Below are 11485 nucleotides of genomic sequence, written 5' to 3' on the forward strand. Positions count from 1 at the left end.
CAAAGGGGATCACTGGGGCTGCCCCCAGACTGCCCTCTGCCCTGTTCCTGAGCTGGATGGTGAGGATGTGGCAGGTGGTGAGGACATGGTGGTTGGTGAGGGTGCTGAGCATGTCTCCTCTGAGCACCTGGTGCAGGTCATGAACTCTGTTCCAGGCAGGGAAGGTGCTTGAGACGGGGAGCACCACTGGACTGCTCCCCAGAGCAGGTGACCTTGTATCGCAGTGACGAGCTGTTATGTCGTGTTTAAAGGGCTGTTTTGTTTGGCTGACTGGGTGCTGTAGCTGCTCAGCTGGACCTCTGGCCTGTGCCTGGTTTTTGTCAAGTGGATTTTCCAGAAGGGATCGCCCTGTCCCTGCCAGCTGGGGGTGTGAACAGGGAGCTATGAGTGGTGATGGAGAGGAGGAGGACTGCGATAGCAACCCCGTGCCTCCGCAGGTATGTGGGTGTGATCTTGCAGGTGGGATGGTGATCTGCTTTGCTTCTCCTTGGCCAGTGCCTTCTCCATATGGTTTTGTCTGGGATCCTGGGCACAGGCAGGCACATGGCTCTGAGGCGGCTGCAGCCTTGGGGTGACAGGGGCCACTGCTGCCCTTCTGGTGTTTCAGCAGCTGGTGCAGGGGTCTTTTCACCTCCTAGGCTGCCTGTGCCAGGCATCACACTTTGCTTGCTGCCCTGGAGATCTTCAGTGCTCTGTGCTGCAGCCACAAGGCATGATGGGCACAGGAAAGGTTCCTTGACTCTGGGCTGCCTACCCACGGCGGGTACCTGGACCCTGAGCTGGTGGTGTTGCTCAGGCAGAAGGATTTTTCAGGCTTTGTGATGGCTTTCCCTGGTGTTACGGTTGACTAATGAAGCCAGCCAGAGAACTTGGAAGTGAAACTTTCACAGCCCTTGGCACAGCCCAGCAGTATCTCATGCATGGGGTCTGGGTGGTTTTACTTTTGCAAAGAGGAAGCAGGAGTTTCTGTTGGGACTTTGGAGGATTTGGGGTTTGCTCGTCCACAGCCCTGGGGAAGAAGGAGCCTTGGTGCTGAGCTGGTCTGTGAAGGGGCTGCCCTGCTTTCCCTGTGCCCCCTTGCAGTGCAGCCAGGAACACTGGCTGCTTCCACTGAGGGGTTTCTCCCCCAAATGTAGATGAGAGGTTCAAGCTTTTAGGAAAAAGGGGTGGTAGGAATGCAGGTGGATCTAACAGTGGCACAGGGAGGACGATGGGGACCCTCTGCCCTGACTCCTCACTTTCTCCAGAGGTGCAGGTGCCCCCCTCTCCTTTTCTGGCCAAGCCAGCTGCTAATTTTAGCATCTACTTCACGCTGCCAGCGATCCTCCTTTATCACCGTTGCACTGGGAATTCTCTCCTACTCCCCCTTCCTCTCCCTTGCCTATTTATAAGTGCCGTGGGCCATTGCTGACAGATGCCACCAGCTCCAAAGGCTTCCAGTGGCTTCCCAGGCTCTGGCTGTGCGTGGGCAGGGTGTTGGTGAGGCCATGTGCGGCGGGGGGAGCGTGGCTGATGGTCAGCACAGAGCTGGGGAGAGGAAGTGGCTCCTTAAGTCATTAACGTCATCTTCATTATTATTCCCGAGGAGGCAGGAGGCCACCCGGCTCTGGGGACCAGGTTGGAGTCCCTGAGCCCTCCAGCTGCCCCGGAGAGAAGGGGGCTGCTCTGTTACCACCACCAGTGGAGAGTGGGGTGAGCTGTGCCAGGAATGAGCTATGGGCAGGATTTAGCCCCAGGGCTTTAAGCAGAGACACTCAGAGAGGAGCTTTGATGCTTGGAGAAAGCTTTAAATTCTCTTATCCCCCAGGGAAAGCAAAACACTTGAGTTCTTTTGCTGTTATCTTTTGGCTGTTGGTGTCCGGGAGGAGGAAACAGCCTTTGTGTGCTCACGTGTCTTTTCCACCTGTGCTTGGAAAAAAAACAAACTACTGAATGTTTGGACTTTGGGTGAAGAAATGCACGGGGGGGTTAGTGTTACATCTTCCTGACAATGTCTGTGTGCCTGCAGTCCCTTGTGTTGCTCCACTGACAGCTCCCCTGTGAAGGAACAGGTATTTCCTCACACGAACATGAAATGCCCTTTAGGTCAGTGGTGAGACTAATTCCTGCCACCCCTGGTCCTAACCAGGTTGCAGGGGAAGGCACAATCCTGTCTTACCTGCACTCAAACCACAACCCTATACGGGACCAGTGTCTGGCATATCCCTCCTCCTCCTTCCCTCATAAATAAGTAAATAAGGTGTGTAACTAAGGGGTACCCATATATAAGTATTAAGACATAACTTCTTGTTATTTGGTGCTTAAAAGATATTTCACAGCTCGTATGTGCTTTAATTACCCTTTTTGAACCTCCTGCCCCAAATTGCTTTGTTTTCCCCACAATAAACCGTGTGTTTGTAAATTCTAATTGGGGATTGGCTGCTGTTATTGGAAATATTAGTAAGTACTGAGCAAGTTACTCACTTGAAGTCAGTGCTGAAGCCACTGCTCTTCTGTGAGAAGCGAGTGCCACGTGCGGACCCCTCAGCAGATCCTGACAAGCTAAATACACTCCAAAAAGGAGATATAAGAGGTCGCAGATCACAACATCCCCTCTGTGCCGGTGGCCTCGCGGTGCCCAGGGGTGCGTGTTTGCGTATGCAGGGTTACAGGGCCAGTTCCAAAAGCTGATCCTGGATCTGCTCAGGTCACTGCAAGTAAGAACTTAATAGGATTCAGATCTCAGAAAGAATCTGTGGCTTGGGAAGCAATAAACCTCTGCGTTGCCAGCCATACATGTGCCTTTGTCCAGCAGGGCTGGGAGCCTGTGCAGAGGGGCTGTGTGCTGGGGGGCAGCGTGGGGGCTGCCCCGGAAGAGCTGCCCCTCATCCCTGCATCACTGTTTGCCCCTGCCCTGTGGGGCTGGAGCTCCTGCATGGTTCTCATGGTACTTGGAGGTTGCATCTCCCATAGTGTATTTGGTTGGGTGCTGGTCAGGACCCTGCAGAGCCCCGTTCCTGCAGTGAGTGCAGGAGAAGAGCAACACTCCTGGAAGGTCCTGTTGGACAGGTCCCTCCTTTGGGACTTGCCAGCTGGAGTCCCACATCCTCCTGCACCCTGCCATTGGTGGGTGTTTTGCTTTTCCAACATGGGAGTCTCCCTCCCCTGCTCTCTCTGCAGACCTGTCGGCGGCCAAGCGCAAGTTCGCGGATTCCCTCAACGAGTTCAAGTTCCGCTGCATCGGAGACGCTGAAACGGATGATGAGATCTGCATAGGTGAGCCCTGGTGCCATGGGGGGCCCCGGAGCTGAGCAGGGCGTGGGGGAGAAACGTGCAGGAGCATGCCAAAAGCCTGGGAATTTGTCTGGGTGCTCTCTGGACGTGGTGTATTTCTCCTGGTTCAGTATCATCAAAGCCTTCCTAGGGAGAGCAGCTGTTGCTGCTTGGCCTAAATCTAGTCCTGCCAGATAGCAAAGGAAGAAGATTGCCTCTATCTGAAACAGGCTAGATTATCTGGCCCTTTCGCATTGGAGAGCAGGGATCAGGAGGCATGGTCATCATTAAATACATCTGAAGGAGAGGAGCAGAGGACCCATCAGGTGCCTGCTGTGCTGGCAGGAGCCTGGCAGAGTTCCCTGAACCAAGCCCGGCTCCACCACGGAACTTCTTGTGGTGCAGGGTAGAAGCTTCAGCCATTTTGCTCCATGTTATCCCACCTCTGCCCCTGCTGCACTTTTAGGGCTTATTGTGGGTATTGTCTGGAGCCAGGAGAGCAACTGAACTTTAGCCTTGATTTAAGTTTGCTTATTTATTTGTGCCCAAGTCTCTCAGGAAAAATATCTTTCTCATCCAAGCCCCCTCTCTGGGATGCAGGTGCTGGTGAGTCTGTTCTCAGCCTTGGGGCTCACCAGCAACCAGCTGCTGGGTTGGACAGGCTGGAGATGGAGGTGTGGTGTTTCTGGAGGTGGGAACACAGAGCTGAGGGTGCTCTGCTACCACTTGCAACTGGAGGCAACTGGAAGCCTTTCTGGGGAGAGAGGAAAGAGGATAAAAAACCACAATCAATCAACTCTCCAAAGCACGAACAAAAACCCCTTCTTCAGTGTCTCTCTCTCTCTCTTTAGCAATAAAATAAAAATTGCTCTTCTCAGTAGTTTCCAGTGTCAGAATGAGGGGCAACAGGTACAAGTTAGAACATGGGAAGTTCCATTTAAATATGAGGAAAAACTTCTTTACAGTGAGGGTGATGGAGCCCTGGGACAGGCTGTCCAGGGGGTTCTGGAGTCTCCTGCTCTTGGAGATATTCAAACCCCATCTGGTTACAGTCCTGTGGGAAGTGCTCTGGGTGATCCTGCTGCAGTGGGAGGGCTGGACTAGATGATCTCGGGGGGTCCCTTCCCACTCCAGCAATTCTGTGACTCTGTGAAATGCTGACTGTGCACTGTGTCCCTTCCAGCCAAGTCTCTGCAGGAGTTTGCCACCGTTCTGAGGAACCTGGAGGACGAGCGGATGCGCATGGTACGGGCTGGGGGTGGCACTGCCACGGGGGTGGTGGCGCCTGGGGCACCGTGGCCTGCAGCGGCTGCAAGCCCTGCTGCCCCTTCCCTTAGCCACGGCACGGGAGAGGAGGGTGAACGTGGAGAGGGTGCCCAGCACCAGGAAGGGTGCCTTGGTGCTGGGGAATGGCCAGCGCTGGTGCTGGTTGGGCGCAGCGGGGGAGGAGCAGGTTTGGCACCAGCCCCTCAGCCCCCCTGGGCCTCAGCTCTGCCCGGCTCTGCCCGCAGATCGAGAACGCCAGCGAGGTGCTGATCACGCCGCTGGAGAAGTTCCGCAAGGAGCAGATCGGGGCGGCCAAGGTGAGTGGCTGCTGCCTCTTCTGGGAGCCCCTGCTCAGGCTCAGGGCAGAGCCCAGAGCTGCTGTGCTGCTGGGCATGGGCATGGGCATGGGCATGGGAGGAGGTGCTGTGTTGCTGCAGGTGGACACGGGGACAATCCATCTCCTGGGAAAGTGCCTCCATGTTCTGAGTTCACCCATGAACAAGTAACGTGTCAAGGGTCAAAACTGATGTGCCAGTTGAAGTGAAGATTTTTTTCTTATTCCAAGCAAGAGCTGGCATTGTCTCAGGGGGGTTCCCAGTTGCCTGAACCCCCTGCTCTGTGCTCCCCACCCCTGGAGTGTCCCCGGGCACTGCAGGGGAATTTGGACAGTTCCTGGCAGGACGGGTGAGCCTGGGGAAGCACCGGTGTGGCTGAGGGTGGCTGGGAGACAGCCTGGCCCCTCCTTCTTTCCTGCCTTTGTTCTGCAGATCAAACCACTGTCTGGGGCTCTCCTGTTGTTATAACAACCTGCTGCTGAGCCAGGAGCTGATGCCAGCGCTGGGGCTGTGTCTGCAGGGCAGCCCTGTGCCTGGCTGTCCCCCAGCACAGCACCCAGGCTGTCCAGCTCAAAAAACAGGAGGAAGAGAGGTCCTTCAGAAGGGAACTGGTTATTAGCAGGTGTCAGAGGGAGACTTGGTGCTGACCTGTTGGGGTGGGGAGGCTGGGATGAGCTGTGCAAAAGAAAATTTAAGGTTGGAATCCTCCTTTAATGCTCCTGCCACAAACAGCCCAATTACTGTGTCGTCGTCCTGAGTGACACAGAGGGAAAAGCCCTTGCAAGGAGTGGCAGGGGATGGGATGGAATTGTGACTGTGCTGGTTAGCAAGCCCCAGCCCTGGACCTGGATGTTCTGCTGAGGCTTGGGCCCTGGGAATAGCAGAGGGGCTCCCCCCAAGTCTTGGATTTTGGCAGCACAAACTGTTTTCCTGTAGCTGCCTGATGCTCAGGGATAAAAGCAGCTTCACCTGCTTCCAGCTGATGCCCCTTGGCCTTGGTCCCACCTGTGCAGAAGGGGGTGGGCTCCTGCCTGGGACGTTTCCTGGTGCCGTAGGGATGCTGTGGATCCTCATGCCTGTCCTGGTGTTGTTAGGTTTAGCACCACACGTTTTGTTCTATTTTGTAGGATGCCAAAAAGAAATATGACAAGGAGACAGAGAAGTATTGTGGTGTCCTAGAAAAGCACTTAAACTTGTCTTCAAAGAAGAAAGAATCCCAGCTTCAGGAGGTGAGAACAGCCACTGTTTTTCCATGTCTGGCAGTAACTGTCTTGAGCATTTTGAAGGCCTCACGCAGCTCGCAGCGCTGGTTCTGCTGGCTGTAAACTTGTCCTTTTCCCTCATTCCGGCTGCGAGTGGTGGGGTTTCCCTTCCTCCTGTAATCAAAGGGGATGGAGCTGTTTTGGTGAGTACATCAGAGAGATCCCAAAATGGATAGCAATCAAAAAGGAGAGAGAGTTTATAATTAAAGAGTGTAAGAGAAAGGAACTGGTTCTGCTGCAGGCTGCCCTTGTGCCAGCACAGATCATGGGTGTCTTTAGTTCCCGTCTCTGGAAGTGGCTTCACTGGCTTTGGGCTTCATGGGAGGAGTGATCAGGCTTAGTGCTTTTAAACTGCTTTAAGAGCCTATTACTGACTCAGGACGTAGTTAGCTGCTGTGCCAAATGCTCTTACTGGATGAGTACACTGAGTTTTCAATCACTTCTTCCAAGTTTGGAGTTCCCTGCACTGGCCCAGAGCAGGGCTGGTCCCTGCAGGATGCGTGTCCCTGCTTTTGGGCATGATGCTGGTGAGGTGGTGAGTTCCTGGGGCAACTGATGGGCACAGGTGGTGGCTCCTTCACTGGAATAGCTCAGGGGCCCAACAGAGTTGGGGAAGCAAGAGAGCAGATACATCTGTGGTACAAATAATCATCTTCCACCAAATCAGGGTTGGAGAGAGGTAGGGATCAGAGTTGACATGACTGCAAACCAACTTTGTCCTGGCATGGGTGTTCAGGGCTTAGTAAATAACTTACCACGTGGAAGCACCCATATGTCGCAGAAGATGAAGATCCTCTTCTTACAGCTTTTAAATAACCCTCTAAACCTCTAGTTTAGTTGGTGTTTGCAATAGTATTGTGTGACACAGGAGTGGAAGGATCTCTTTCCGGGCAGGGAAGGAGCCACCTGTGGCTGTCTGGTTGCAGCAGTGGCTTTTAGAGGTGTGATCCCTTGCTCTGGCCAGATGTGGTGCGGGATGGCGCTGCTGGTGCATGGTGAGCAGCGCTGGCTGCTGGTGCCATCTGCTGGCATCTTCCACCCCAGACGCGGGCTTTGGCTTTTGCTGGGAAGACCAGAGGAGGCTGGGGCCAGCTCCCAGGTTCAGCTGTTGGGGCTTTTTTCCCCTGGGGCACCAGGTCCCGTACAGTGTTTTTGGAGGCTCAAGCCCCACCAAGGAAGGCGTGCCTTTGGAAGAGCTGTCCAGCATTAGGCTGTGAATTGTGGGCACGGCATCCAGCAGCACATGGGGGCACCTCCCCAGGGGCTGCCTGCCCTGCCAAGGGGCTCTGGGGGCAAGGGACAGCTGTGTGTAGGGTGACAGTGTTTTAGGGAAGTGACCACCACTGGTTAAGAGCACTCTGAAGCTTCCCCAGGCAGCCTGATGTCCTGAGAGAAGACCATTTGTGTCTGGGAGATGTGATGTTTTGTATTTCCTAACCTCCTCTTGCTGACCACATCTGGGAGGTGATAGCAGCCACATGTGCTACAGCAAGGCTGGAGAGGAGGAAATAATGGGAATTCTCTGCTGCTTTGGCTGTTGACCAATTCATAACACACAGAGTCTAATCTGCTGCTTAACTCCTGGCAAAGTTATTTGATTGCATCACATGTTCTGCTTTTCAGAACTCAGTTTGCTGAAGCCCTCAGCCTGCACACTGTGGGCAGGCAGCACCACGGCAGCTCATGGGGGAAACCGGCCACATCACGGCTGTCCCACAAACCCAGGAGTGAGCTGCTCTTCAGCTGCAAGTGGGTGTTTGCCAGCTGGGTTTTGCAGAGTGCAGGAGCCTGTGTCCAGCCCTGGCGGGGGGTGAGGCACAGCTCATCCACCTCCCTCGAGGTCTGGCTCTGCCACGGCACAGAGAGGGTGATGCTGGCGAGGCCACGGCAGAAGAATTTGCCTCCTGTTGAGCAATGACTTGGTGGTGGTTTCCTCTGGGGGTGAGGCTTTGACCAGCTTGAGGTCACTGGTGCTGAGGTCAGAGGGGTGGTGGGTCACCCAAACCCATGTCCCTGGGAGCACCACCAGCATTGGTGATGCCCTGGGTTGCTCTACACAAAGTGTCACTTGCAAAGTAGCAGCGACGTGTGCCAGGGATCCCCGTGTCCCTCACCCACTTCCAGTGCAGCTCCACGTGTGTGGGGAGGTTCTATTTATGGACTGGGGCATGTCCCTGTTTTGGCTCACTTGGGCTCTCCCTGGGAAGCAGAGGGGTTTGCTGGCTGTTGGTCCATTGCACTGGCATGCTCTGCAGGGGGTGGTGGGCTGTGTGTTCTGCCCGGGATGCTCGGGGCAGGCTCTGGTCACGGCGCTTTCCAGAGAGCAGAGAATTGCCTTTTATTGTCAAGCATGCAGGGACTTCTCATCTTTCTCACTTGTAACGTGTGCTCTTCCACACAGCTGTCAGGGAGGTGAGAACATGAGTCAGTTTTCAGCTGAAGAAAGAGCTGTGCCATCTGTGCAGCCCTGGACTGGGGTCTGAAGCTGAATTTGTTCTGCATGCACACGTTCCCATTAGACCCAGATGTCCTCTGGTTGCCAGGCCAAGTGCTCCCGGTCAGTAATGACTGTGTTTCCTCTCTAATCTCCACGTTGCCTGCAGGCAGACAGCCAGGTGGACCTGGTCCGGCAGCATTTCTACGAAGTTTCCCTGGAGTATGTCTTCAAGGTGCAGGAGGTCCAGGAGAGGAAGATGTTTGAGTTCGTGGAACCAGTAAGTGAGCACTCCAGGTGCCTCAGCCTGCAAAAGAAAGGGGGCTGTGTGGAGGGCTGGGGGCTGGTGAAGGGTCCTGGGGCTGGGGCTTGCCTTGGCTTTGGGGGAAGGAAGCACAGATCTGGTTTTGAAGTCTGTTCAGAGGAGGTGTTGGAAATGAAATGAGGAACAGGGCATCTTCCCGGGGACTGCCAGGCAGCCCCTCTGCCCCCGGGGAGCTGCAGGGATGTTTCCCCTGGGCAGGGGTTGCTCTGGAAGAGGCTGTGGGTCTCTACTGACCGTCTTGACTTGTTTTTACCCCAACGCAGCTGCTGGCCTTTCTGCAGGGCCTTTTCACTTTCTACCACCACGGCTATGAGCTCGCAAAGGACTTCAGCGATTTCAAGACCGAGCTGACAATCAGCATCCAGAATGTGAGTGTGCCCTGTGCCCCTTGCTGTGACTGTCCTGCAGGGCTCACTAACACTTCTGATATATTTTAATAAGGTTTTGTTCTCCTTTTTGCTGTGTACCAGGAGGCAAAAGACTGTGTTATTGAAAGCAAATTCCTTTTGGTAAATAACATGACATTGCAGACACGGCCTCCATGGCAGCTCCTTCCCTGTGACACAGCAGGCACAGTGGCCCAGCTTCCCCAGGAGCCAGCCAGTGAGCAGACACTGCTGTGTGCCCTGTGGGTTCACTGAGGGCTTCAAGCCCATCCTGCAGGTGTTCCACAGTGCTGTTGGCTCCAGGCAGTGCAGCACCATTTGCTGCCCAGTCTCGGGCACAGTGCATGGTTGGTGGCCACATGTCAGACACGTCTGCAGGCTTTGGTGCCTTGGCATGGCAGCCTGGCTTTCCTATCTTGTTATAAAATTACTCTGTTTCTCCCAAGGATGCAGGTTGGTTTCATTCCTTTGAAACAACTGTTTCACAAAACTCGTAATGCAAACAATTTACCAATCCTGGTATTTTTCTTTCAGCTTAAATCCAGGCCCAGGAAGACAGCCTGTCCTGTGTCTCACAGTGGGCTCCCCCTGGTCCTGTTTCCTAGAGGGGGTGTAGTGACCCAGCTCTGGGGTCCCACCCCTGTGTGATGCCTCCTTGGAGGCCACAGTGGGTTCATGCACTGGAGAAGGCATTTGTGTTTTCATTTGCAGACAAGGAATCGTTTTGAAGGAACGAGGTCAGAGGTTGAATCTTTGATGAAGAAGATGAAGGAGAATCCTCACGAGCACAAAAACATCAGCCCTTACACAATGGAGGGTTATCTCTACGTGCAAGAGAAACGTAGGTGTCTGCCAGGGCAATGAGGCCAGTGGGCACCTGAGGGAGGTGGTTTACCAGGGTGTGGGGCACAAAGGCTAACTGAGCAGGCTGCAAAAGCTGTGAGAGAGAGGGATTGGCCCAATGGGTGGGGTATTAAGGTAGAAGCAAGGGAGCCAGGTCCTCCCTGGGAGGAAGAATCACTGGCAGTGTCTGATAAAAGACTTTTCCCTGAACTGAAGTGATGATCCATAAGCCACTGGTGAAGCCCAACAAGAAATCTGTAATGTTAAATGACTGTTAAACACACAGGTTGTTAAGGTTGAAGATGCTGAAACTGGGCTAGTTTCTGGGAATAAAAGCTGCATCTGGTTTGTAGGTCACTTTGGGACGTCCTGGGTGAAGCATTACTGCACATACCAGAGGGAATCGAAGCGGATCACGATGGTGCCATTTGACCAGAAGTCTGGAGGAAAAGGGGTGAGTGTTGGTTGGCAGCAGGACTGTGTCCCGGGATCTCTGCCCGGGAGCCCTGCGGAGCTGCTGGCTGCACATTCTCCTGCTGCTCAAAATGAACCATTTTTAGCAAGGTGACACAAATGCAAGTGGAATGGATCAGATTCCAGGCTGAGCAGGTGCCACATGGGAAACTAGCTCTGCACCTTGTTCAAAAAAACCAAAACCTGAACAAAAGGACACGGAAGCCCCCAAAGCTCACAGACCTTTGGAAACGGCCAGGTGTGCTGAGAGCAGGTTTCCCAAGTGGATACAGCCCCTTGGACATTGCTCTGCTTCATTCTTCAGTTTCAGACTCCAGACCAGTGTCTGCACACAGCTATTTGTAAAGACAAATTTTCAGCAGCTGCCTCTGGGCTGGGACTGGGCCTTTTGCCTCTTGCTTTTAAGTCTGCCCTGTATTTGCTTATTTCTGATTGTGAAAGGAGCTTTCGAAGCTGAAGCATGTGCAGTTGCATCTTCTGCTCTGGCTGTTCCTGGTGATGCTGAGCACATCTGGGTTGTGCCTCTGCACTGTGGCCAGCGAGGCTGTGGCTGTTCCCGTGGGTCAGGTGGTGGTTGGGGCTGGGACCTGCATGGGCTCATATCACACACACCCACCACACTCCCGCTCCTTGGGTGCTCCCCAGTCCCTTGTTCCTGCTCCAAAGCCCAGAGAGGAGAACCTGTTTGTAATTTTGCTTCTTCTCCAGTGCCTATGACTTGGCCAGTGAAGTTGTTTTGCTTTAGACAGAGCCAGAGGAGAGCCTGGAGCTGCCCTTAGCCCCATGGGGATGTGGAGGGGCTGGGGGAAGCAGTGGGTGTGGGGTGCTGGGGGCCAGCACAAGCCATGTGCCCCACTGCTCCGGGGCAGCATGAGCCTGGCTGTAACTGGGACCGGCTTGGGTCCTCT

General features: G+C 54.3%; 1 protein-coding gene across 1 annotated transcript in view; it reads left to right on the forward strand.

Moving 5' to 3' along the window:
• Positions 1-3165: 3165 nt before the first annotated feature.
• The window catches only part of ARHGAP26 (Rho GTPase activating protein 26), a 113931-nt gene continuing 105611 nt past the window's right edge, over positions 3166-11485 (forward strand). The window contains exons 1-8 of the mRNA XM_010001244.1: positions 3166-3255; positions 4436-4497; positions 4764-4835; positions 5981-6082; positions 8719-8829; positions 9138-9242; positions 9972-10101; positions 10457-10557. Of these exons, the coding sequence (XP_009999546.1) occupies positions 4489-4497; positions 4764-4835; positions 5981-6082; positions 8719-8829; positions 9138-9242; positions 9972-10101; positions 10457-10557 (630 nt within the window). The 5' untranslated portion in view covers positions 3166-3255; positions 4436-4488. The remainder of the gene's footprint in view (positions 3256-4435; positions 4498-4763; positions 4836-5980; positions 6083-8718; positions 8830-9137; positions 9243-9971; positions 10102-10456; positions 10558-11485) is intronic.

This window comes from Chaetura pelagica, unplaced genomic scaffold, assembly GCF_000747805.2.
Source record: "Chaetura pelagica isolate M959 unplaced genomic scaffold, ChaPel_1.0 scaffold177, whole genome shotgun sequence".
NCBI lineage: Eukaryota > Metazoa > Chordata > Aves > Apodiformes > Apodidae > Chaetura > Chaetura pelagica.